General features: G+C 34.5%; 3 protein-coding genes and 1 long non-coding RNA gene across 5 annotated transcripts; 3 read left to right on the forward strand and 1 right to left on the reverse strand.

Annotated features, from left to right (window-relative positions):
• Nucleotides 1-13: 13 nt before the first annotated feature.
• Nucleotides 14-3222, reverse strand: LOC121262280 (probable protein phosphatase 2C 22). The gene is made up of 4 exons (XM_041164679.1): nucleotides 2520-3222; nucleotides 1988-2194; nucleotides 1074-1285; nucleotides 14-722 (listed from the first exon to the last, which is right to left on the reverse strand). Exons 1-4 carry the CDS (start codon nucleotides 2685-2687, stop codon nucleotides 158-160), a joined length of 1152 nt encoding a protein of 383 aa, XP_041020613.1. The 5' UTR covers nucleotides 2688-3222; the 3' UTR covers nucleotides 14-157.
• Nucleotides 3223-4430: 1208 nt separating this feature from the next.
• Nucleotides 4431-5187, forward strand: LOC121262775. Its single transcript, XM_041165375.1, has 2 exons — nucleotides 4431-4619; nucleotides 4728-5187. Exons 1-2 carry the CDS (start codon nucleotides 4516-4518, stop codon nucleotides 5095-5097), a joined length of 474 nt encoding a protein of 157 aa, XP_041021309.1. The 5' UTR covers nucleotides 4431-4515; the 3' UTR covers nucleotides 5098-5187.
• Nucleotides 5188-17381: 12194 nt separating this feature from the next.
• On the forward strand, nucleotides 17382-19963 carry LOC121263548 (probable indole-3-pyruvate monooxygenase YUCCA4). The gene is made up of 4 exons (XM_041166500.1): nucleotides 17382-18463; nucleotides 18603-18851; nucleotides 18958-19080; nucleotides 19519-19963. Exons 1-4 carry the CDS (start codon nucleotides 17828-17830, stop codon nucleotides 19741-19743), a joined length of 1233 nt encoding a protein of 410 aa, XP_041022434.1. The 5' UTR covers nucleotides 17382-17827; the 3' UTR covers nucleotides 19744-19963.
• Nucleotides 19964-24539: 4576 nt separating this feature from the next.
• On the forward strand, nucleotides 24540-26365 carry LOC121263549. 2 transcript variants are annotated; one of them, XR_005940291.1, is made up of 3 exons: nucleotides 24540-24802; nucleotides 25474-25527; nucleotides 25956-26365. It is a non-coding gene; the product is annotated as an uncharacterized LOC121263549 (long non-coding RNA). The 2 variants fall into 2 exon arrangements; XR_005940290.1 differs by having other exon boundaries at nucleotides 25474-26365.
• The last annotated feature ends 345 nt before the right edge of the window (nucleotides 26366-26710 follow it).

Consider the following 26710-nt stretch of genomic DNA (forward strand, 5'->3'; position numbering starts at 1 on the left):
TAAATCAACTTCAATGAAAACAACAAATCATGTTAATTGACTTGTTGCCGCATATGTTACAGTTTGAACTCAAAATTCTCTCTCAATCTAAAACTAAAACAAAATTTTTAAATTGAAAAGACTTAAAAACAACAAATGAAAAGGGCGTTCGTCACCATTAATTTGCCAAGCTATCTAAGAAGCTTTGCACCTCCCTCAACCCTTCAGCAGAAAAGCTCCTGTGCACTCTGGGGCGTGGGGCAACCAAGTTAGGGGGAGGATGGCTTTGAAAGCAGACCACTACAACGGCTAAATTATCCCCACTATTCCTCTTCAAAGCCTCATCCACCATATCCTTACTACACAAGGCCGGGTCATTGTGCTCTTGAAGCCTGCGCCGAGCAAAATCAACAGCATTTTGGCTCATAAATACTTCCCATATCCCATCACAGCCTATGATGAGGAATTCGTCCTCCTTCGTCAGTTTTGTAGACATAAGCTCAGGCTCTGCACTGAGTGGACCGCCATCCTGACCTTTCATTCCTTCCACATGCCAGTCTCCCAGGGCACGAGCAACATTCAGTTGTCCGTTAAGGTAACCATCATAAACATAACCTCCAGATGCCTCAATCCGCTTCCTCTCTTTGCTACAGATTGGTTTGTGATCCCTTGACATTTCAATCGCTTTGCCACGGCGGCAGAGCACAGCTCGACAATCTCCAGCATTCGCCACCACCAACAACCTGCCATCAGAAACTACCATCAAATTTATGCTACAATGTAAGAGTAACTTATATCTCAGAATAACTCCAAAAACAAACTGTGGAGTTCAGGGAGTACAAGATGTAGTGTATTATACAACCAATGAACGAATAAATAACATCAATTCATAACAAAATGGCAAAACAACCTGCCAACAGAAACTACCATCAAATTTATGCTACAATGTAAGAGTAACTTACATCTCGGGAGTAATTACTTATAAAAAAATGGGAAACACCTGAAAGAATAAATTAGAAAACAAAACACACGCACATATATATATCCAATGGACGAAATGTGCATGTACATTTGGTGGGTAGAAAGCCCCTAACCTTCCAACCACAAGAGCTGTTAAAGCAGTAGTGCCAGACGCAAGGGTTGCATCCAAAGAGCAAGCATCTGCAAAGGCAGTGTCAGTTTGCAAAAATGCTGAAACAACAACCTTCTCAATATCCCTTGGAAAGTTTTCATCCTCAACAATGAACTTTGGCAAATGATAGCAGACAAAGTCAGCAGCATGCTTTCCTCCATGCCCATCAAACACCTGAACAGAAAATAATATACTGTATTTGAATAGCAATATTATATTAGAAAGCAAAATCAAGACAGACAGATGACTGTTCCGATCTTAAAACAATTTTGTGAAAGCTGTGTAAGAAGAATGCCACAGAACCTAACAGGTAAATAGAACTAATATGCAAGCATCTCCAGTAAATCTACCCAGCTATCATGAGCGAAGAGAAAACAATAAATTAGTTTTTCATACAAATAGTGCCACAAACCATCACCAGTGCCACAATGTTCACCGTGCAATCACATCAATCACACCTATTCTCCATGACCCACCATTTGAAGTAGAGGAGAATACAAGTTCTCAGAGAGAAGGGAAAACTTGAAAGATGGGAGACCAAAATAAATTGAAATGGATAGAAAAACTGGCAATAGCATTTCCAGTTCAATAAATGGATTTTACAAATATTGGCATGTGCATGAAAACTGACTTATATACATACCTCCATCACTACAAATGATCCAAAAGCAAAATAAAAAATAAGAATATAAATCGATTACTTTTTTTTTTTTTTTTTTTCATGGATAATTCGATTGTCTAAACTTTAGAAATAAGGCATAAAACAATCACCCCGGAAGGACCCTACACGTTAAATTGAAAAGTATATCAGCCACACAAGTATGGCATGCAGTAAGCGTTGATCAGTCCTTAACAACAAAAAGAGAAGAGAATTACCCCATAGAAGGCACTGGGCACATCAGTGAGATTCCAAAGCCCATTATCCCTCGTAAAGTTGTCAACACAAACATATACATCTTCCATGTTTGAACGAAACCCAACGTCGGCCCACGCTCCAGAGCGCACAATTGGAATGAACTCAGACTCAGGATTCTCTACGCCAATCCCCGGTTCAACAGAGACGTCTGCGGTCTTCGTCTTAATCTGAAAGAAAAAATTCCAATCATCAATTCATCACCGTAATTTGAAAGGAATACAGTACTACACTTAAAACCCAAAAAGAAGGGCAAAAAAAGCATTATCGAACCCTTTTAGAGCTAGAGGCCAAAAATAGAGAAGCATAAAATCAAAATTCAACGTCTACATCAACTACAGTCTACAACAATTCAAATGCCAGAGCTCAGCTTCGACAAGTTAATTGATACTAAATTGGTATCGTATAAAAATAACATAAAATACGGAAGATTTAAAAAGGAAAAAAGGAATCTTGAAAATTGAAACTGAGGCTTGCTTTGAGAAGAAAGCTCACGGGAGACGGGTGGCGAATGAGTGATTTGTTGCACGGTACTGCGACGCGCTCGTTACTAAAGCAAGGCCGATACGCCGCAGAGGAAGGGTTCGGAGGCCGACCCTGACAGTCACTCTCGCTTCCATTCTCTCCGGCGAAACACCCTTTACTTTCTGCCGCCATTGTCATCAAACGACAACCATCACATCCTCTGACACAGAACCCAATTAGCCAATGGGGTTTAGTTAGTTAGTTAGCTCGACTAGAAAAATTGGAACAAAATAAGAGCTTGAAGAAAGTTCGAGTACATGGGATTTGAACTTTGGGGGTGAAAACGACGAAATTAGGGTTTCTGGGAGAACTCTGAAATTGAATGCCTCAATAAGAAGAAAAACTTTTAACTCCAAAAAGATTCTTTTCTGCTAACAAAAATACGATAGAAGAAATCGAAGCACTGGGTGAGTAGACAATGAGCCAACTCAGTGGGATTTGATGGAAATGACTAAACTTTCACTGATAGAAGAAAGAAAATGTGTGGTTTGGGTAATCAGGATTTGCAAGAACTTGGATAAAAGGGTGGGTAAAGTTAGAGGGGGAAAGAGAGAATCAGAGGTGTAAGGTACACTAAAGACTCCTTGAAACTTGGAAGACGTCGGGGGCCATTCACTGCAGGGAGAGGGAGCGAGGGACACCGGTTGTGCTAACAGCTGAATGTTTTGTTGTTCATTTTGACTTACAACCGGTGGCATTTAAGCTACGTAACGACGACGTTTAACGTAGTACGACTACGTCCTTTTTTTTTGTGGCCAAATATGGGAAACGTCAGCTTCTCATTTTGGAAAATTTCCACATATTTGCGACAAAATATAAATGGGAGATATCTTCCACGGAAACTAAAATCGTGCCTTTTTGGTTACTACTTCCACCTTCTTTTCTTTTCCTTTTTGTCTCTCTCGCAATCAACATCATGCGATATATGATATATTAGCCAACGATTAAATCTATTCATCATCTATTTTTTTATTATCTTTTTATTATTTTATAATATAATATTAAATAATAAATTCATTTTATGACGTGATATTAAATGATAAGTTTATAAATAAAATATAATAAAATAATTTTTAAATATTTAATATTACATCATGAGATGATAAAAAAATGATGATAAAATAAATAACTAATAAATTTACTCTTAACCAATATCCCTTGGTTTGTCTTTTGACGCCCTTACCTGTATATAGATTGTTATAATTTATGCATGGCAAAATTGCAAAAAGATTTGTAGGAGAGGTCGTTGTATTCGGTCGGCTCCATCACCCATAATAAAATACAAAATTTTAATGTGTTATATTGCCCATTTTTTTTTTTTTTTTTGAATCATTGTTATATTGCCCATTAAACCATGCACTCGAATCGAACGCAGTATATATGCCTCACGACTAAGTCCGACGCTTTCACGTTTATTTTTGTAGATGAGGTGAATTGAAATAAAAATTAAAAATTTAAATAAAATATTATTAAAATATATTTTTTTAATATTATTTTTATTTTGATATTTAAAAAAATTAAATTATTTATTTTATTTTATATATAAATTTAAAAAAATTATAACAATTAAATGCGATAAAATGAAAATATTATGAAAATAAACAAGAACTTAATTTCTTTAAACTGCAATTAAAACCCATTAAAATCAATTACAAAAAAATAATAACTTCTCTCGCATTTTCCTTTTCCCATAACTTGGGAGTTGGTAGAGCAAGACGGCAAGCAACGAAGCGTCTTTGAACGAGGCATGAGGGGTCCAGGACTCCAGAGTCCATACTCCAAACCCCACGTGTTTCTCGTCTCCTGCCGACTGCCGTGATCTGACCAACCACGAAACACCCCCCTTTTTCTTCCTTAACTTGCGCAAAACACCGCCTACTAGTTTATAAACTCCTCTCCCTAGCGCTCCCACAACCTTGAAAGCAGAAGGGAGAGAGAGAGAGAGAGAGAGAGAGAGAGAGAGATCATGGCCTTTGCAACCAGTTGCTGCCTGCATCTCCCTCCTGCAGCAGCAACCCCTCCTTCAAAACCTTCTCTCACTCCAAAAGTAAATCACCGAGTTGCATGCAGGTAACTCAAACTAGGAGTAGTAGTACTCCTAATGACCCGCCAATGCATTTTGGTCTTTACATTTACCAACTTTAATTTAGTTGTTTAATATCTGTATGTATTACGCAGGAAGAAAAATGAAGAATCATGGAGAAACCGATGCATTATAGGCATGGCTTCCATGATAATTGGATTGGAAATAAGCAGCAACTTAACGATCATTGACGAAACCCATTTTGCCAATAATATTGCCAAAGAAAACACGTCGACCTTGCAGCTCGCAGTAGACTCGAACGGTCAGCAAGTCACGAGATGGAGCGATAAACGAAGTTGCCCCGCTTGGCGAGAGAATTCCCTGGAGACCATCATGCCGGAGAACCTCCCCAGGCCGTCGGTTCGCCGGAGATGGGAGGCTGTTGGGTATGATTCGAAGACTGCCCCGCCGGTTAAAGTGATCGTCAAAACTACTACCAGAAGCAACTACTGCTTTTCTCTGTAATAAAAATTACAACGTTTCCCACGATATACGATAATATTAATTTGTACGATATGATCAACATGAGTAATGATCTGTAAAAATTTAGATATATTTCTTGAAGGTCATAGTCACTTTTGCCTTTTTATTTTATTTATCAGAGTCTAGTCTTTAGATTTTTCAATAGCTATAGACTCGACTTTTCAATAAAAACTGAGATTTGAAGTAGTCAAAAGTTCGCGGCGTACAACGTTGGAGGTTTCAAATGGAAGCCCGGTGGCGACGTGGCTTTACTGATGAAAATGGGCCAATATTGGGCATGCAACGATGGGCCTGCATTACAGAAGCGGGGTTTCTTTCTATGCTGTCCAGGATTTTCCTGAGCTGTGGATTTTCGAAGTTGGGCAGGCCGGCCCATAATAATATGTCGGCAACAATAAAATCACTAGTAATAAAAGTTCTTAAAAATAAAATTAAGAGTGTGTATAGATGTTGAAGTGAGTTGAGTTGAGTTGAGTTGTGATGATAAAATATTGTTAGAATATTATTTTTTAATATTATTATTATTTTGAAATTTGAAAAAGTTGAATTGTTTATTATATTTTGTATTGGAATTTAAAAAAGTTGTAATGATGAATTGAAATGAGTTGAGGTGAGTTTGATAACCAAACGCACCCTAAATGTCACGTGTGATGCGAGAAGATGCTGAATAGAAAAAATCTAGATTAAGTTCTTGGGTTTTTTTTTTTTTTTTCAATTTTAACTTTAATTTTACAATTTTTAAATATATAAAAAAAAGGTCGTAAACCGTTGAAAAGGAAGGAGAGAGGTATTCTTGAAGATGGTTAATTCCAAGTAAGGTTAGATATTGTCATGAATTGTATAAGTACTATGCTTTTTCTTAAAAATAAAAATAAAATTTATCATTAAAAATTTAATGAATACTACTATATTTATAAATAAATTATATAAAATTAATCTCATAAATTGATATAATTTTATCTAATTTGTTAGATTTATTTTATAATAAAAATTAATGTTATGCAAACTCTTTTATTAGTTGTTAGACAAAGACTAGATATAAATTAATTGGGAAGTAGGAATTTTGTAGATGTGGGAGTATCTTAAAAGATCTAGATTTTTGTTTTCACGTGAAAGGTGAGATCCTAATTGGTACGAGACGTTGAGAAATAATAGGTAGCTAGGTAGGAAATGATGTAAGGGAATAGGAAAAGGTATGATATTTTACAGTAAATGCATAAAAAGCAAAAGGGAAGGAGAGGGCAACCCAATGTTTCTATTGGGACATTTTGACACTTTTTGAACAAGTGGCGACTGATCAATGTTTCTTTCAAAGAAGCACCAATTGTAGTAGACTTCGCACCTACTGATCTATTCTACAATTGGCAAACTAGGTGATATTATCATTGCTCTTATTTTCAGGCCTTCTGTTTCCTTTATATCCATCCATCCACGCTCTCTCCTCTAGTGGCTTTTTCTACATGAATCTGGCTGTCCAGTTTAGTATTATGGACCTGAATGCCCCACTTTAGAAAAATTCCACCTAAGCATCATATCATTATATCTACCTATATAGACAGCATGCGATTGTCCTTTTTGTTTGCACCAACCTCTCAGTTTTCAATCAATTTATATAATATATAAGAGCTATTATGCTGCCCTTTATTATATCGCTCACTTTATTTTATTAACGAGTTCCACAACATGTTATCATATGATTTGTTTAAAAAAAATATTTGAAATAAAATAAAAAATCTAATTATAAGTAATTTTGTATACTAATACGCGCATCTATTTAATATAATTGGTCAAAAAATAAATTTTATTGAAAACAGTCTTAATTTAAATTTAGAATATAAAGGCAACAATATTAATACACATATTGGTACACAAACTTACTTGTATATTACAAGACTCAAATAAAATTAAGTCTGAAAACTATCTATACTTTTTTATATTTGTATTTTAAATTTTTTTTTAATAAATCACATAACACTACCATACCAATAAGACAAAATGAGATATAACTGAAACGATATAGTAACATTTCTTTTATATATATATATATTGAAATAGAATCAACAAACTAATTGGTATGATTTTGGCATTTTTTATGGGTTAAGAATAAGAAAGAGATTTTTGTGAAGAAGATCAATGAACTATTATGGATTATTTGCATTTGAGTAACACATGAATAATTAGGTCCCACATGATTAGAAGAATATGCATTGTTGCAACTTGTCGTGAGAAAGTTGTCAAGAATTCAACTTTCAATAATTGAATGGAGAAGTTGAACCGGCCGGATCGATTTGCGATGATATGTACAAGGGTGTGTGCCTTTTCGGGACATTTAACTTTAATCATATTAAAAGAAAAAAAAATAATATAAACTTTTCTGCACATAAAGCATAAACTATGATCAAGTTCTATGTGTTTTATATTTCAAACTATTAAAACTAACACATTATACTCTCCAACTATATTACAAGTGATGAGTTCTTGGTCATGGGGTATTATTGATCTCTTCAAGATTTAAGGTTCAACACCTCATATGCAAATAATCACTTGAGACCATAACTTCTCGTTAAAATTCAGCGATTTAATCAGTTTCGTGTAAGGAAACTTTTGAGCTGGACGGTGCACGGGACCGGAATTTATTCTGTATGTGTGAATGTGTGAATCCAAAAGACCTTATCTTGAAGAGTTCCCTGATATTAATATATATATATATATATATATATATTATGAAGTAAGAAAAGTATCCTAATTTTTAAACTAACCGGCCATTCTGATGAGAAAACGTAAGATGATTAAAAATAGATGATGTGGCATAAATATCTTATTTGCCTCAAACTACTTGAAAAATGTATAATTGAATATAGAATGAAAACGAAAGAAAAATTATAAAGATCATCCCTTGGTTGGAGATCCATAAGGGGTAGGTTGGCTGGAGGAAAATTGAGGGCCGGGAAGCGCCGCTCCTCACGCGCTCCTCCACGATTGAATGATTCAAGGATATTGTTTATGAAGGAGGCAGTGCATGGGGTAAAGATTATATATAGAGATCATCGAGTTTATAGAGCTAGGGCTTTGTTCCATTACTATACTTTTACATAAACGAAATAAGCTTAACAAATATTAAACCCTTCTCAAAGTTGGCAATGATCGAATTTGCTGTTCTGTCTTCTATATATAGGACGTCTCGAACAATATTAATTGCTCTTCTCTTGCATAAATGCAATTTGAATCATGTGTCGGCAGGCAGTTTGACTCATGTGTCGGCAGAAGATAGTGGTATATTGTATAGAACATATGTTGGCCGCCACCCGTGTGTCTAGGTATTTTGCTTGAGACGACTGCTAGAATACGTATATATATCTGTGTGTGTGTGTGCAGGTTTTTCTCTGAGCAATGAGCATGCAACTAATTCCATGTTGCAATTAAGCCTTGCTAGCACAGTGATGAAAGTATATATAGTGATCGATTATATATATATATATATATGTGCGCGCGCGCGCGCGCCAATCATGTCATGTATCTGAGTTTCTTATGGTCGTACTAAGTCTTCATTTCTTTTTCGTTTTCTCCTGTAACTTCATGTTACTTGTCTTCACCAAAAACATCCATAAAAGAAATCATGACAATAATGCTATATATATATATATTATGCAGAGTGCGTGCATCCTAGCTCTTAAAGCAATTAATGATCGTCGCACGCAACAATGATATAGTACTGATGATGAACAGAAGGAAAGATCTAGAGAGATCGAGATTCCCTTTCTCTGACAAGTGGCCGGCCCCCCAAACACCATGAAAGAAAGCCAGCAGTCATGAGATTTAGCTTGTAGAAATTAGACAATTGTGGAGTCATTTGACGACAAAATTAATGTGGAATTGGAGTGTGGGTGCATATCCCCACTAACCAGGGAAGCTGCTGCTAGCTTGTATCGATCATGGGCTAAGAACGAGCATGCAGAGCCTAGATCGAGCTGGGTAGCATGAGCTTTGAATAATCAATATCCCATTAAAGAGTATCTTGGCCTGTTTTCCTCCACCGTAAGAAAAAAAAATATTTGTGATCATTCTTTTACAATGAAATATACTAGTTACGATAAAAATAGACTTATTTTAGTTAAAAAAATTATTTTATTAAAAATAACTGATCATAAATAAGCGATTTTCTTATAGTGTCAGTCCCTTTTTTTTTGTGGAAACAACATCTAGTATATATAAAAAGAAAGTCTGCTGCATTAAGCAGCCAAGCCAAATTACAACATAGAAGGTGGTCTTTCCCATTATGAAAACTTAATAAAAGAAGGTAGAATTGCAGTAATTGGAATATTGTCAAATATATTGGTTGGAGACAGCCCACTACGCAATTGAATGCGCGCATCAATTTTCATCTCGATATATTTTCCTGAGTTCCCATTTCTCAAACCCCTTTAACATGAGCCTGATGTCATGTATTATTGGTTGCACTTTCCAGTCAGGAATATAATTAGAATTCTTCACTGCTTGGAGAGTTTTGAGAAAATCTCCTGCAATCACAAGTTTTCCAAGCTTGCTTTCTTTGGCTTCTTTCACTCCCATAAGCATTGCTTCTGCTTTCCCATAATTTGAATTTTGACTATTGAGATGCTTTGTAATAACAAAGAGAATGGATCGTGATGTTGTCCAACATACAATTGCCACAGTGCTTCTATTTTGTCCGACCGCAACATCAAATGTGACTAGATAGTGATCCTTTGAAAAAATTCCCCATTGTTTGCTAGAATTGATATGTAAATTGCACCATGCATCACAATGATCTTTGAAAATCATTTCAGTGGAAAATATAAAATCAAATAAGTTAGGTTTGAAATCTTCGTGAAGGACTTTATTTCTACGGAATCACATACTATCCATAGCCACAATTGCAAAAATTTAAAAATGATGCTCTTCCTCTATGGGAATTCCTAAAGTTCTAGATGGGTCAAGGATGTAGTTAATCCACAAGCTAGTGTCATTTTGAGCACAAGAAGAAATATTTAATGGCCAAGGGGAGTGAAGCCACAAAATTCTAGTGAATCAGAAATTTAAGAAAAGATGAAATTGTGTTTCTTCACCAGTATTACAAACAGGACAGTCTATATTTTCCAGATTCACAAAATTCTTTATGCGAGATAGAGTTGGATTGATATTATTCAGAATTTTCCAACAGAGGAATGTAAGCCTATCCTATATCCTAAATCTTGAGCTTCCAAAGATGTTTCCACATGTCAGCTTGAGTGATGTTATTATCCATCCTACTTTAGTCATGAGATAAACTAATGGCAGCATAAGCTGACTTTACACTAAACAAACCAGAATTGTGATAAGTCCAGACAGGTTTATCAATAAGAGTATAGAAGCTTTGTTGAGCAAGAGGAATTTTTTCTATCTCATTCACTAAACTTTGATTGAAGAGTGCTTGAAAAAGGATGGTATTTCATCTCCTAGGTTCTTCCATCATTAATTTTGAAACTCTAAGAAATGGGTCTTTTGGAGTATTTATGTCTTTTTGAATTGGAATGAAGTTTGGATTGTTAAAATCGAAGAATCATTCCATACTTGAGTATTGTTCACTCCATTATTGATCTGAATGCATAATCCCTTCTTCAAAAAGTCTTTTTGTTTAAGAATACCTTTCCATATCCATGAATCAATGTATTTTTTACTGATATTCAAAAAGGAAGTTCCTTTCAAGTACTTCCCTACAAGAACTCTACTCCAAATGGCATTAACATTGATGATCACTTACCATCCAATTTTTGAAAGGAAAGCTTGATTAAAATTAGACACTAGTCTAACACTCAATCCACCCATAGACTTTAGTTTACAAATAGAATTCCAAGATTTGAATATTAGATGTGGAATTTTCTTCCGAAAAATCCCACTAAAAATTTATAAAAGATCGATCAATATTATTAGCAACACTTTTTAAAATCAAGATAGAGGACATGATATAGGAAGGTATTGAACTAACAACCGTTCTTGTAAGAGTAGTGCGTCCTGCTTGACAAAGTAAGGCATTGGCCTGTTTCCCATATGCTAAGCTGACAATCAGTCTCCCCATTTACATCCAAAATATTCTTCTGTATCAGATTGTGGGGTCTGATTGTGCTAGAGTCGCATATGGCAATCACGCCGACATGATCACCTTCAGGACTAGTACTTACATTATTACATACAACCCTTTTCTCAAATCTCAAGTCCAACCTATATTCTACTTTCTCTTCTCCGAATGATTTTCCTTGAGAATATCCCGAGCTAGACTAGTTTTGGAACACATACAAGAATCTATATAAGGATCCAACAGATTTCCATTTTTCTTGTCGCTTGGCTTTTTATTATCATTACTTAATAATATTATTGCATCATGGAACTCATCTTGAGCCATAGACAACTCTTGCTTGGGCTCTCTAAATGTTTTTTTTTTTTTCCCCTTCAAATATATATATATATATATATGCCGTGATAATATCTAGGATATTTTTTGAATGAGAAGTAGTGTTACAATTGTTAAGAAGTTTCATAAAAATAAATTTATATGATACGTTAAAATATCTAATTTACAATACAAATAATTTTACAATCTAATATATCACATCAAGTTACGTTAGTTTATAATTTTATTTTTATATGATATCTTTATAATTAAAACATCTATCTTTATAGACAAGGCACCATAGACTCAAACTGACGTGCGTAACTGAAAAGTGAAAAGGGCTTGTTGAGTTACATTTGGGTACAAGTGGGAAGATTTAACGACCAACGGTTACGGAAATGGCAATATTAATTTTTCTTTGTTAAAATACCAATCATAGGGTATTGTCTATTAATATTAATTCAGTACACTTCACACCCTATTTTAAAGATTCCATAGGAATCTTCAACTAAAAATTGGGTGATTGTTGTCGAAGACAGAAGTCAAAACCCCAGGCCAGTGATGACATCACCTAGACGGAGTGAAGATATACGTACGAAATCCATGTAATTATTAATTAACTAAGCCAATCAAAAGCATGTCAGAACGCATGCATATATGGAGGACTCAATAGAAAGCCTTGAAGCCGTTGCATCGGCTACAGATTGCGTTTCTACACCTTTTGAGGAGAAACTGACGCCCCGGAGTCAAGCATATATATGTGTATATATATACATATAGCAGGTCCCTTGGACCTTGGAAGAGCCAACCTCGAAATCAAGCTTAAACTTCAATCAAAATCACTCTAAAAAATGGAACAAACTAAAACCAGTGAAGTACGACGTGGCAGGCAGGGAGGAGTAACGGTACTGGGCATCTAATGTTTAAAGAAAAACGCTTTAAACGGGTCTGATGCATCTAATGTTTGCACCGACAGCTTGCAAACATTAAACGGGGCATCTAATGTTTGCAAGCACTTGGAGTAAACCGCGTGCAAATAAAATTAATGTAAAAACATTTGATGAAAGAGATCGAATTGATGAGAGAGAGTTTAGAAGAGAGAGACGATCCAAGAAGGGAGAGATAGAGAGAGAGTTGATGAGAGAGAGCGAGCATTAATAAAAGAGCTGATGAGAGAGAACATGTACGTTTAGAGAAAGAGTAAATAATTTATTTTAAATCTGACGTGGTATAGACGACTATACACCAGTTATATCTAACGATTGTATATAGAAGAACTAATATTTAAATTGCCCTTTACCTCTCGAAGATCAAATCCTTCTTAAACTTAAATTTTCACTTTCAAAAAAAAAAATTATGAAATTTTGTTCAATGATCAACAAATTAAACACATCCAATAAACCATCAACGCACCATGAATTAGGATGATTTTAATGGAACATGAAAAAAAAAAAAAAGAATTCCGTGACATCAATAATCTCCATTAATTAGTACTTTTTAATTAGTTAATTAGTTCAATTTAAGAATTAGATGGATAGCATGCATATATAATAAGAGTAATGATATACACACAATACATTACACACCATATTACAAAACAATGTTATAAAATGAGAGTATTTTTATAAAATAATATTACTTTTATAAGATTTTTTATAAAAATACCATTCATTTAAAATATAGATGTATAAAATATTATAAAAAATATTACGTGTAAATCATTTTTCATATAATAATATATACCTTGTGACAAAATTGAGCTAGTAATTGTTGTTGTTTATTATATATTATTGTTTTTGTATAGCTAGCTAGTGATTGTTGCTGAAAATGAGAGGAATGAGATGTGGGCTCGATGATTGGGTCCCAAAGGGTATTTTCCATCTTGGCCCCAATGGTCCTACCTACGGAATAAATTGGCATTTTAACTGCACGCAAATCTAATTACACATACTCATACATATATATATATAGAGAGAGAGAGAGACAGAGAGAGAGAGATCATGCCGCGTTATGCAGCTTGTGAAAGTGTATATGTTCGGTGGGATTTCCAAAAGTTGGACATCCATATTTGTCCTGGAATTTAGATACCATTTTCGATCGAATTGATTCTATTATATATATCATTGTCGAACATTTGGTGGGATGTGTAGATGGGACGACATATTCCGGAGGATTTGATGTTGGGTTGGCAAAGTTTCAACTATAAAGGGAAAATTACAAAAAAGAAAAGAAAATGCATCGATCGCATGTTGTCCTGCGAATTATATTGTTATCATTCGCCAGACAAGAATATTATACTGTTATCATTTGCCAGACAAGAATATTACGCGCGCCCAGCTTCAAATTTTTGTCCTTCCAGGAGTGCATGGCATGATAACTCTTGTTTGGATACTGAGAATATCTCTATTATTCTCAGGATACTTTATTATTATATATTATTTTTTATTATTATTTAATATTTTATCATTTATTTTTTATTACTATTCACAAAATACCGGATAATACTTTTTTACTACTTTGTCTTAATTGCATGTGATTATTTTAAAAACAAAAATAGAGAATTAGCACTTTACTATTTTTTATATAGGTCTTAGATTTATCCACTACTTTTGAAGAGAGTGTTCAGGATTTGCATATCTTAAAACTATACAAACTATTTTTTTTTTTTTTAGATGAAAAGGGCCTATGTTATAGAAAATATTGACTTTGATGATAGATACATTTCGTTTAACGACATATATACATGTAGATACATATCTCTAATTTAGCTTTGAAGTCAATTTAAAAAAAAAAAAAATGCCACCTAAACAAAATACAAACTTCACCGGACATTGATTTAGTTAGAAGCGACATATATTAAATAATAATAATAATAGTAATAATAATAATAATAACAATGCGAAATCGAAATGTATAAAATATATACCAAAAACATATATATGATCGATAGACTAGGAGGCATCATATATAACAGCTGGAATTGGCTCCAGCTAATTAATTAAGAATGGAGAATGATACTTTAAGAACATATTCAATTCCATGCAGGAAATCCTAACCCTAGATCGTGTTTCTATATTTTATATCAGGTTTAGCTATATATATATATATATAAAAGCATGCACGGAGCATTAATTAAGGGCCCTTTGATCCGCATATCAGAACATGACTCTCATTTATGGAGGTCGTTGGATCTCCCGTGATCTATGGAGATCAAAGTACTACACATGATCCATTTCCATAGATATTTATAGGCGGCTGAGGATTTAAAAAAAATTAAAACAGTATTATATATATATATATATATATATATATATGTATTTTCGTGTGTCTAGCTACCAACATTAATATCGATCAAAGGTCACCACCCCATGTTTTTTTGTTAGAATAAATGCATACAAATTAAATAGCTTTAAAAATCAACAAAATCCAGATATATATGGAGTTATTTTTACGTATTCTTTATACATTTTATTAATGTGATTAGTTATATTATTTTTTAATATTAAATATTTATTTTCACCAATTATATTAATAAAATGCATAATGACTCAGCAAAAGTGACCGCAGAACTCTAATATTAATGCAGAGCAGTAATCAGTAGGCCGAGTCGACCCTTCATGCATGTACATGATGTAGAGTAGAAGCGGGTTTTAATTCTGTGGCCATCTAGATAACGTTAAATCTTAATGAGGCGGTCATCATGTAATTTTTGTCCTGTCGTGTGATCAGTCAATAGACGCCTGCATTTGACTCTGAAATTGCCCTGAGATACTTAAATTGATGATCAGGTCCAGTTAGCCTTGTCGGGTTCGTTGTTTCCTGTATATAGCTAGATCATGGTATATATGCAAGATAGATACCTTTCATGAGTGCATGCTTTCACGCTATAGGGTTTTGAAGGTTAAAGGAGCTTGTTGGACTTAGAAAAATATCTATTTATTGACAGATCGATCAGATACGTTGCTGCATGCTGTCATGCAAATCTATTCCAGCAGTCTCAAGATCAGGATGAATAAAATCTACCATAGGGCTAGCCGGATTGAGAATTTGATTTGGGAACCGTGGATCCCTCCGTGTGCTTATGGATTATTAACCATTTTGGTCGTTTTGTGTCTGAGAATTTTCCAACCTAATTTAGAGATAAAAGCTTGAGTTGTGTTTCCCATCTTTTCTAAACCCCAAACAACTCTTTTGGTTTACAACTGGACAGACGATGATTTTTTATCTTTTAAAAAACAATCAATATGGGTAGAAATACTATGCATATAATAAAAAAAATAATACTAGATATAAGTTTTAAATAAATAAGTCATGCACATACATTTTGTAAAAAAAATAAACCATATTAATAAAAAATAAATTTTTTTTACTCCTTTTCACAATAAGATTCTTTTTTTTTTTTTTTTTACAAAAGCTGTGCGCAAGCTTATACAAATTATTACTCATATTTAAAAACTCATACTTAAAAGAGTAATATTATTCATCATCTTAATCTCATCATCTTATGATGTGACACTAGATGATTAGAAATTATTTATTATACTTTATTTGTAAACCTATCATCTAATATCACATTATGTGATGATAAAAATATAATGAAAAAATTAATAATGAATAGATTTTTTTTCTATTTAAAAACCACGACGACGTGTTTTATTCAAGCGCATGACCACATCATTCAATTAACAGGACTTGAGATAACTGAAAGACAAAGTACTTGCAAGAGCTAGGAGTTCATAAATATGACGTTTTACGTTACATTCACGCGTAAATGTTGCCACATTAGTTTTACAATATGATTATATATATATATATAATGTTTTCAAACTTTATTTGTATCCGTACATAAATGGTCTTTAAATAATATTAGAGGCCTTCTTAAATCAGGTCAATATTTTTGCGACATGCGACATAAATACCAGGAGATCATTCGCGACATATATATTATTGCCATTGGAATATTTGTCTTCGTGAAGCTTTACTCGAAAGCTTACTTAATTTGCACGAGTCTAATAATATAATGGCTAGTTATTAGGTACTTTTGAAATATTATAGAATAATTTTTCTCATCAATCACTATTTATTTTCACAACTCACGTATGACAATATTTTTTAATAATATATTATAAAATGTGAGAGTGAATAGTCTCTGATATATAATAAATTTATATTAAAATTATTTATATAAATAATAAATTTTAATAATATAAACGACGAGAGGAATGACAATTTTTTATTTATTTATAATGGACTAATTCCATCACATGATGCGGATGTATCTTAGAGCATTAGTATTGGATTGACTATCATATTCTTTAAATTTTGACAAATATATAGCTTTTTCACTTTTAGCTAATTATTCAAAATTAAAGTATACATTGGATTAGTCATCACACTCTCTATAATAATAAAATTTTATTATTTATATTTTTTAATTAATTTATATTTTATTTTTATAATTTTTAATAACCTCCAACAATCATATTCATTTTTATTTTCACAATCTAACAATCTATAATATAATAATCTCATATGTATATAGATGATAAAATCTCATATGAATAAAAATCTCATATCTATAATATAATAATCTCAAAAAATACTTTTAGACTTGCTATAGTTCTTTTTATATTTGAAAAAAATAATAAATTTATTGTAGTTTATAATTTGGAGGAAACAGTTTAGCTAATTCAATATGAAGTAAATATAGATGATATTTATTAAATTTAAAGATAAAAAAATATTTAACTAATTCAATGTCACTGCTCTAAGTTTTTGTTTTCGTTTAATTGTTTTGCTTTTTTTTTTCTTTTTTCTTTTTTTTTTTTTTTCTGGGAAACTCATGTATTTACTATTTATAGTGTATCTTCTCGATGCCCGTTGTCTCCTGACCCCCAGCCAGCATCAAGAGCACCCTGCTGAGATTAGAGAAGCTGCGAAGAAAAGGCCTTTAGAACCAAATCCTTTTCTTTCGTAATAACAGGATAACTCTCTCTTTCTAACTCTCTCCCTCAGATTTTCTCCCTCCACCGCTCACCTCTCATAAAAACTCTGTTCTCTATCTGTTTTGTCTGATGCATCTAAAGCCCTGAAGTCCCCAGACCACACCCCTGATTCGCTTCTCCTCCTCGAGTACTCTTCCTTCGAAGTACACAGTACTTCCTGCCTCTGCTTCACTCCACGCCTCCCCACTCGTTTGCTTCATCAGGCGTGACACAGTCAAGAAAACAGGGCAAGTAGAAAGAAGAGGAGAAAAAAACACAGGATTCTCTTATTTTCTTTCCCGTTCTTTGCTTTCTTCTTTCACTTTTCTTGGGATTTTCCTTCATGGGTTCTTGCACAGATAAAGAAGAAAAACCAGCAAAGTGTGTGTGGGTTCATGGCCCTATCATCGTCGGCGCTGGACCATCCGGTCTAGCTGCCTCTGCTTGCCTCTCCGAACACGGAGTTCCTTCTGTGATTCTAGAGCGAAGCAACTGTATTGCTTCTCTTTGGCAACAAAAAACCTATGACCGTCTCAAACTACACCTTCCCAAGCAGTTTTGCGTCCTCCCATTACTAGGTTTCCCTGAACATTTTCCCAAGTACCCAACAAAGGATCAGTTTATCTCATACTTGGAGTCCTATGCTGCTCATTTCTCAATCCAGCCCAGGTTCAATCAGTCCGTCCAGAGCGCAGAGTTCGATTCCAGTTGTGGGTTTTGGAAGGTTCGGACCCAGGACATGGAGTACATTTCCAGGTGGTTCATCGTCGCCACCGGCGAAAATGCCGAGCCGGTGATACCGGAAATTGTCGGTATTGGGCGGTTCCGCGGGCCCATTGTTCATACCAGTGCGTATAAGTCCGGCTCCGATTTCGCAAGCCAGAGGGTTCTGGTCGTTGGTTGTGGCAATTCCGGCATGGAAGTTAGCTTGGACCTTTGCAGGCATGGTGCTGTTCCTCATATGGTTGTCAGAAATACGGTGAGTTATTTTCTATAAGATCCTATTTCATAGATATAATTTCAGTTTTGATATAGGAGTTCTGCTACTTAATACACAATATATTCAAAAAAGCATTTAGATTTTTTGCTTATTTTGTTCAATGATGTTGATGAAACAGGTGCATGTTCTACCTCGAGAAATGTTTGGCTTCTCTACATTTGGCATGGTAATGGCACTTCTCAAATGGTTTCCTTTGAGGCTTGTAGACAAACTCCTCCTGCTTGTCGCCAACTTAACTATTGGAAACACAGGCCAATTAGGCATCCATCGGCCGAAAACAGGTCCGATCGAGCTCAAAAATGTCACCGGGAAGACCCCAGTCCTTGATGTTGGAGCACTATCGCAGATTAAATCCGGTAAAATAAAGGTAAATACCCATAAACTTGCAGTTTTCTCTGCCTATATATATCCATTTGGTTTCTATAGACCTTTTAGCTGATTTTGTTTTTTTTTTTTTGGGGGAATGGTTTCAGGTGATGGAAGGTGTGAAGGAGATAACCAGAAACGGAGCCAAGTTTATGAATGGACAAGAAAAGCAGTTCGATTCTATAATCTTGGCAACTGGCTACAAAAGCAATGTGCCTACTTGGCTCAAGGTAAAGCCATGAACTGTTCGGCTTTATTTATTTTTAGTTTTACTTCTATCGTGATATGAATCATCTATCGCTTTCAGTGGACTCTCATGCACAGAGGGCAAATGACTACAAATCTCTTCTTTTCTCCATGCAAAAAGGAATAAAATCACAACCTTGGTTCTGCTTGCTGGGTCATTTCAGCAGTAGTACCCTTTGTTATATGCATGCCATCTTTTATTCTATGGTTTTCTTCCTTACTCCTTTTTTGCACTGGCTTTAGCTTGGGGTTACTACAAAAGAAACTTTTTTTTCATCGACCACTATTTAAATTACTATTCACCATCTCACATCCAAGCTCTATTCCTACACACCCCACTACAAGAGTCTACCATATTCATGTATTCAAGTTCCTCTCTCTCTCTCTCTCTAATGATGTATTAATTTCATTTTGAAACACAGGGCTCTGATTTCTTCACAAAAGATGGGATGCCCAAAACGCCCTTTCCTAACGGTTGGAAGGGAGAGGACGGGTTGTATACAGTTGGGTTCACGAGAAGGGGTCTCCTTGGAACGGCCTCTGACGCCGTCAAACTTGCTAAAGACATTGCTGATCAGTGCAGGACAAATCAAGACTGTAGAACTTACTCTAATATTGTCCTTGTTAAAAACTGTACCAAAAAATAAACTGTAAAAAAAAAAAAAGGAAAGTGAGAAATTGCGTTATTTCCGGGGGATAAAAAGGTTTTCAAATGGGATACTTTTTCTTCTATTCATAAGGACCTGTAAATGTGTCAATTTTGCTGGGCCGGCGCCGGCTGTATATCTCCTTCTCCTTTCACCATGTTTCTTGGTTTGTTTGTACAAATGCACTTTTATCAATAGAATAGAATGCCTTTTAGTTCCATATGTTAACGTTCAGTTTTCAATTAACTCGTTCTATATATGTTCAAACTATAGTTTGGATATTTAGAAATGATAAATTTTTGGCTCTAAAATAATCTCATAAAATGATATAATTTATGTCATGTTGGAATATAGAAACACTTTCAATTTATCTCATCTTATTATTATAATTTTTTCACATAAAATATAATAAATAATTAAATTTTTTCAATTTTTAAAATAATAATAATATTAAAAAATAATATTTTATTTAAATCATTTAAAATCATCTTTTATCTTATTTCATTTAACTATTCATATGAGTTCAGTGATAGATACGAGTACTGTGATACGATACGATTGATATTCTCAAAAGAAATTATTTCAAAAGAAAATATTAAAAAAAAGAGTATATTTTGGGAACGGGAAAATATAAGAAGGGCCCAATTTTGATTACGAACAGAGTGGAATTCCATGGTATTTTTTGAGATTATAACCTTCTTTTAGAAATTTGGATCAACGTACCTTTACAGTTCGTTCTTTGAAAATAGTTCTTCTATATATAATTATTAGATATAATTGGTATACAGTTATTCATATCATGTTAAATTTAAAATGAATTATTTCTTTCTCATCAATTCAATCTCTTTCTCATCAGCTCTCTCTCATATCAACTCTCTCTCATCAATTCGGTCTTTCTCACTCATCAGCTCCAGCAGTTCGGTCTCTCCCTCTCCTTAGCTCTCTCTCATCTCTCTCATCAGCTCGGTCTCTCTCATCAAATGTCTCTATGTCAACCACATTTACATGCCGTTTATACCAGTCGCTTGCAATAAGCGTTTTTCCTTTAAAAAATATTTGAAATTATCTTTTAGGTGCCTTCTTCTTGCTCACTCTTGTGCCGGTGGCCCGGATGCGACTTTCAGCAAAGCAGCACATCAGTCATTGAATCAGGTCTCGCAAATGAAACTCAGGTTGCGTTTAAATGATGAACTTAATTAAATTGAGAGTTGAAAATTAAATAAAATATTATTTTGATATTTGAAAAAATTAAATTGTTTATTATATTTTATGTATAAATTTAAAAAAATTATAATAATGAAATAATGAGTTAAGATGAACTCCCTCTGAACATCCAAACCTCAATTCTCTATGTTATTTGTAATGTAAAAAAAGGTGAATATTATCATGAAAGAGTATAAAAAATATATTTTTTAGTGAGCATTCATATTTTTATAAAACTTTTGTGTAAAATTTATGTATTTGACATTTGTATCAGTGTATTATAATCATTTTTTTTTTGTTTTATTCATACTAAATTAATTGAATTTTTTTACTTATCATCCTTATATGATGACATATTTATTAAAAAGAGAAATAAAAATTATATATGATGTGTAGTATAAAAGTGATAGATATAATTTTTGTTGTTGATAATATATTAATATGTTATACGAGTCTGAAAATATTTATTATTGCCCGTTACACACATATATATATAGGTATGTATGTATATTACATAAATATATTGTACTGACTGCCCAATAATGGAGATTAAGTACAATTCAAAAATAGGAAACAGTAGTAATAAGCGGTCTCTCAAGTGTGTGGAACTGTGGACAAGTACGTACGTACAAGTTTCTCTAATTGGGGTGGTTGTGAGCTGTGAACTCTTTTAAATGCCTTTAGCTTTTAAGTCTGGATAGTAAGATAAAATGAGGTGGAATGGAAATATAATTTTAAATAAAAGTTAAAAAATTAAATAAAATATTATTTTTATTTTAAAATTTTTTAAAAATAAATTATTTATTATATTTTATATAAAAATTTTAAAAAAATATAATAATGCATGATGACGTGAAATAACTTTACCGTTCCTTTCCATTAATCAGCTAGCTGTCTTGGATCGAATACGAACTAACTACGTACATTAAATCCCTTAGATTAATTTGACCATTTAACAATATATTATTAATTTATAAAATTATTTTTATAAAATTTATTGATGCAAAAGATATAGATCTTCCAACGTTTAATAAAGTCTGGCAGGTCAATCAGCTGTACGCGACAAAAGGGTTGATTTCTCGACAACTTAGTGACGAAAGAATATTAATGGCAGAGATTAGAAAGTCAAAATTTACGGTGAAAATTAAAGAATCACAATAATCGCGTGATGTAATTTGAGCGAGCATTAATTCTGACTCCCCTATTATACAGTCTTCGCAGTAGGGTTTCTGAATGCATGCATGCGACATATCGCGGTTTTATTGATGAGAGTCGGTGGAGGAGTACTACTTGGTCATGTACTGCCTTTAATTTCTGGACTAATTTGTAATTATATATATGAGAATTGTTTTTCTTTTTGACTGTGCGCAGCTTGATCCCAAGACCTCATCGTCAAAAACAAAAGTGTGCCAGAAAAAGCTGGTTTCCGGGAGCACGAGAAAAACCAGAGTACTGGATAATATTAATGTAGTTTAGTTTGAAGATCGCTTTTTATATAGCGCAATAGAAAACGATCAAAGTTGAACTTCAATGAATGATACTAGGTAAGCTAAAAGGCCATTTTCTGTGGTTTGTTCCTCCATGTTTACGCTGATCTGCCTTTTTGTCCATGTCTGGAAATGGAAAGGCATGTGTCCTTCGTGGGCAAGCGACGCCATGCATGGATCTAACCAGCCTTTATGCCCCTGTAAAGTTGCTTAAGAATACTTCCCGGTTTTACATCAATCCGTGAGCATGACGCACAGTGCATGTCAACGTCTTAATTTGTAGCAATCTCTCTCTCTCTCTCTCTCTCTCTCTTTCTCTCTCTCTCTCTGTGATAATTGAGACAATGATGGGGCTCTGACTCCGTCTCTTCCATACAGATCAGACGATTGTACGAAAGTCTCAGAAACGGATTGACATCTCCGTTTCACTCTTACACCTTCTCCACGGCCCCTACTCTGCTACGTAGCTGCTGATGCAGCAAGCTGCTTCTCTCTTCTCTGGCCTCTCAAAAATAATGTCTATATATAAATTTCTGGCCGTGCATGTGCCGCCATAAGACAAAGGGTGTGCCGTGTGGGCCGGTGGGATGGACATATTAACTGTACGGAGAGGAGGAGGAGGAGGAGGAGGAGGACTGCTGTCTGTTTACGTAGAATTGGCCTGGGAGAGAGTGGGGGAAGGGTCTAGTTCTCTGTGTGTGTGTGTGTGAGAGAGAGAGAGAGAGAGCTTAATAGGTTTCTTCTGAGACATTGAATTCGAAATCCTCATCACACGCTTCCCCAAGAATGCATGCGCTAAGGTATTACTTACGTCATCGTTTTTTTTTTCTGTCTCTATCTTCACTGTGCCACCGATCAGTCCTACTGACCCATTTTGCAGAGAGCCAGAGAGGACCGAGAGGCAGATTGCATGGTTTTATTGAAGAACCTCCATCTCTCTGCGTCTCCTCCTTTGATAGATTCATTTCATTTCCCTTTGCATGCACATCCTGATCGTATCAACCCCACTCTACATACCCAACCACCCCCCACACTCTCCAAAAACTTGTGTGCGGTACACGCCTTTTCTTAGCTGCTTCTCACTTATTACGTACATTAATTATATATATGGAGCGCTAGCTAGCCCAACAAGATCGTGATTTTATGCTTACAACACTTACAAAAATTTGACTGGCACATTAATTTAGATTAGCTTGTCAATATAACTAAAAAGTGATCTATATTTTTAGATGATGAGATGCATAGATGAGTTGAAATAATTTTAAATGAATTGAATAAAATATTATTAGAATATTATTTTTTAATATTATTATTATTTTGATATTTAAAAAAATTAAATTATTTATTATATATTTTTTTAAAATTTAAAAAAATTATAATGATAAAATAAAATAAAATAATATGAATTGTGAATAACTTTCAATCTAAATATGGATTAATCTTAAAATTTGCTGGGAATCGAGAAAGTTGTTTCACATGATCATATACTATATCATACGCGCTGATGAGGTGCATGGGGGCTGATCCAAGGGGGTCTGTGTGGATCATTTATTCAGACTTCGATATATGCATATTGCAGGGGGCGTGTCAATAGGAAGTACTATAGGTTGGCCGTTGGCATGCAATTGTATACTGATCTGAGACTGATGATATATGGTGTCATGTGCATGCATGCCATCCCACATGCATGATACTTTTTTTTCTTTTTTCCTTTTTTTTTTCAAATTTACATATTGTACACAGCCAACTAGCAAAATTGAAATAGATCTGCCATTGTACTGTTGGGATCGAATTTTTTTTTTTTTTTGGGGGCAGTGATGAGACGAGGAGGACGACGATGAATGATGATATAAGAGAGAGGTCCCAAGAGAATTCTCTTGAACATGGGGCCCACTTGATCTCAGTGGTACGTTGCTTTTGCAGCAGCTTGGCTTATGCTGACACAATGACACACGTTAAATATTACAGGACTATATCGGAGGAGAGAGACCTCACAACAGTTCTTCTAGGTACAAGCAATCTCGTGTACCGATTGTGCACCATTCTGCTGACGTGGCTTTTCATATTATATAAAAAAAAAAAAAACCAAAATACAAAATGCAAAGAATGAAGAAGGCATACACGAAACGCTGAGAAAGAAGACATCATCTTCATTAGATCCCCTTCGTCTAGGTACAAGCAATCTCCCCTTCGTCTGTCTCTTCTCTCCCAGATCCCACCCCAAATCTCGTCGTCTAACCTTCGGCTGGTCTCTTCTGTGTCGATGGTCTCCTCTGCGCACGACCCACCTCCGTAAGGGAACTCCTCTGCGCGCAACCCACCTCCGCCACTCAAGGGAACTCCTCTGCGCGCGACTCACCTTTGTCAAGGTCAGTCCTCTCCTATGCTCCATGATGATTACCAGCCAAGGTGATTCAACTTTGAATGCTGAAATGGAACCCGTATGTTTACTATGAACCCGAAGGAATCACTGAACTGAAACTCTTCTCCCACGTTTACAATATTTTCTGTTAAAATATGATGGTAGGCTAAAAGTAGCGCAGTTTTATTTGCTTTATACATGGCTTTTGTTCGGGAAAATTTGGGACAAATGGAAGTTTCTGTTTTCTTTTTGTTCAGAAGACCGTTTTAAGTGGTCTAAAAGGCATACTTTCTTGTAATTGTTGGGGTTTGCAATAGAGAACTGAGAACCCCATTTCTTACCGCACATGCCATAATGCCATTGAGTTCTGCTTCAAATCTTCTTGTATGTTCTCTTCATTTTTAATTTTCTTTTCCTGGTTCTAATTGAGAGAAAATGATGATATTTGTTCAGTCAAGTCTGCCCAACTGAGATGTTCATGATAAAAAAAAAAAAAAATGTGTTACTTTGATTTCATCACCCATTGTGATGTGGCATGAAGTGGTTGGAATTGATCAAACAGGAATCCTGACCTTTTCACTCATTCTTAATAGTTACACTTTACCCACCCTTCTTGAGTCCTCCACAGCAATAAAATCAGTTCGAATGAACACTCATTCTTTTGACTTGATAATGCAGGAGATGTACATGACAAGGGTAGAGATTGCAAGGGCACAGGTTTATTAGCATGAGGTAGGAAAGCAATTTAGGCATAGCCTCCTCCATAACTGATCGAGCTTTAACTGATTGTACGAGCGTGAAAAGAGCTCTACCATATTAACATTTTTTTTGTCATTTTCATTGTAATTAATTTTACCCATATTAGTATTTCATAATTTGTTTGTATTTCATCATGATCTTACCCATATCTGTATTCCATAATTTTTTTTTTCATTTTCATTGAAATTTGTTCAAGCCTTCCATGCAAACCAAGGTGCACAACCTGCAACAAAAATAGAGGAGTCCATCCAGTGCATGCAGTATTTCTGCAGAAAGTTCTTGGCTTTTCATATGCAGCTTCTGTAGTGGATTTCAAGATTCCAGTCCTGGATGTGAAATTTTCATCTCCGGAAAATTGCAATACCAAGGCTCCCCTTGAAGCCCTATTGACTAACATCCAGGAATCAAAGGTCGAAGTTCCTTGCATCAAGGATACGGATGATGACTCCCCAATTACAGAGCAATGCAACTTAATTTCATTGTAGAATGGTGAACTGTCAGCTCCTGCAGACAACAACCATATTTCAGTGGATATGAACTATTGCGATGTAGTGGATGTGCCTTTGATCGTTGAGGGTGAAAACCTGCAGGACCATTGGACATTCTGCAGCCATGAAATGTTTGTAAAGAGTCTCATATGATACAACTTTTTTTTTTGTGTATAAACTTGGTTTAGGCAAGTAATAGATGTAGCTGCTGTTGTAATATGTAGATATTGTTGTTGTTCCTTGTTGAACATTTTCTTTTTGGTAAAAAGTGTTAAGTTTTGCCCTCATATGAATAACAGTCCCCTTGTTGAATTTAGCTTCTCGATCTCCTTATAAATAACATATTCCAGGTTCCCCTATTGTCTGTCATAACCAATCTAGGTTTTATGGGTACAAGTTTCCAAGTTCTTTTTTTCTTGTTCTTTTTTTTTTTTTTTTTTTCCAAAATGGGTAGTTCCAAACACAGTAACACTAACTAGGAGATGCACAAGCAACCCAAAATTTATGTACAGTAAGACTTCCCAACAATATTTTCGTAGCAAATATCATTACTTGGATTATCTAGTACAAAAAGTAGATTTCCATTAGCATACAACAAGTGTTCTTAATTAGTGCCAATAATTTGCTAAAGAGATAAGGATAACATAACAATTGGTCATGATCATTGT

The sequence above is a fragment of the Juglans microcarpa x Juglans regia genome, chromosome 4S, assembly GCF_004785595.1.
Source record: "Juglans microcarpa x Juglans regia isolate MS1-56 chromosome 4S, Jm3101_v1.0, whole genome shotgun sequence".
NCBI lineage: Eukaryota > Viridiplantae > Streptophyta > Magnoliopsida > Fagales > Juglandaceae > Juglans > Juglans microcarpa x Juglans regia.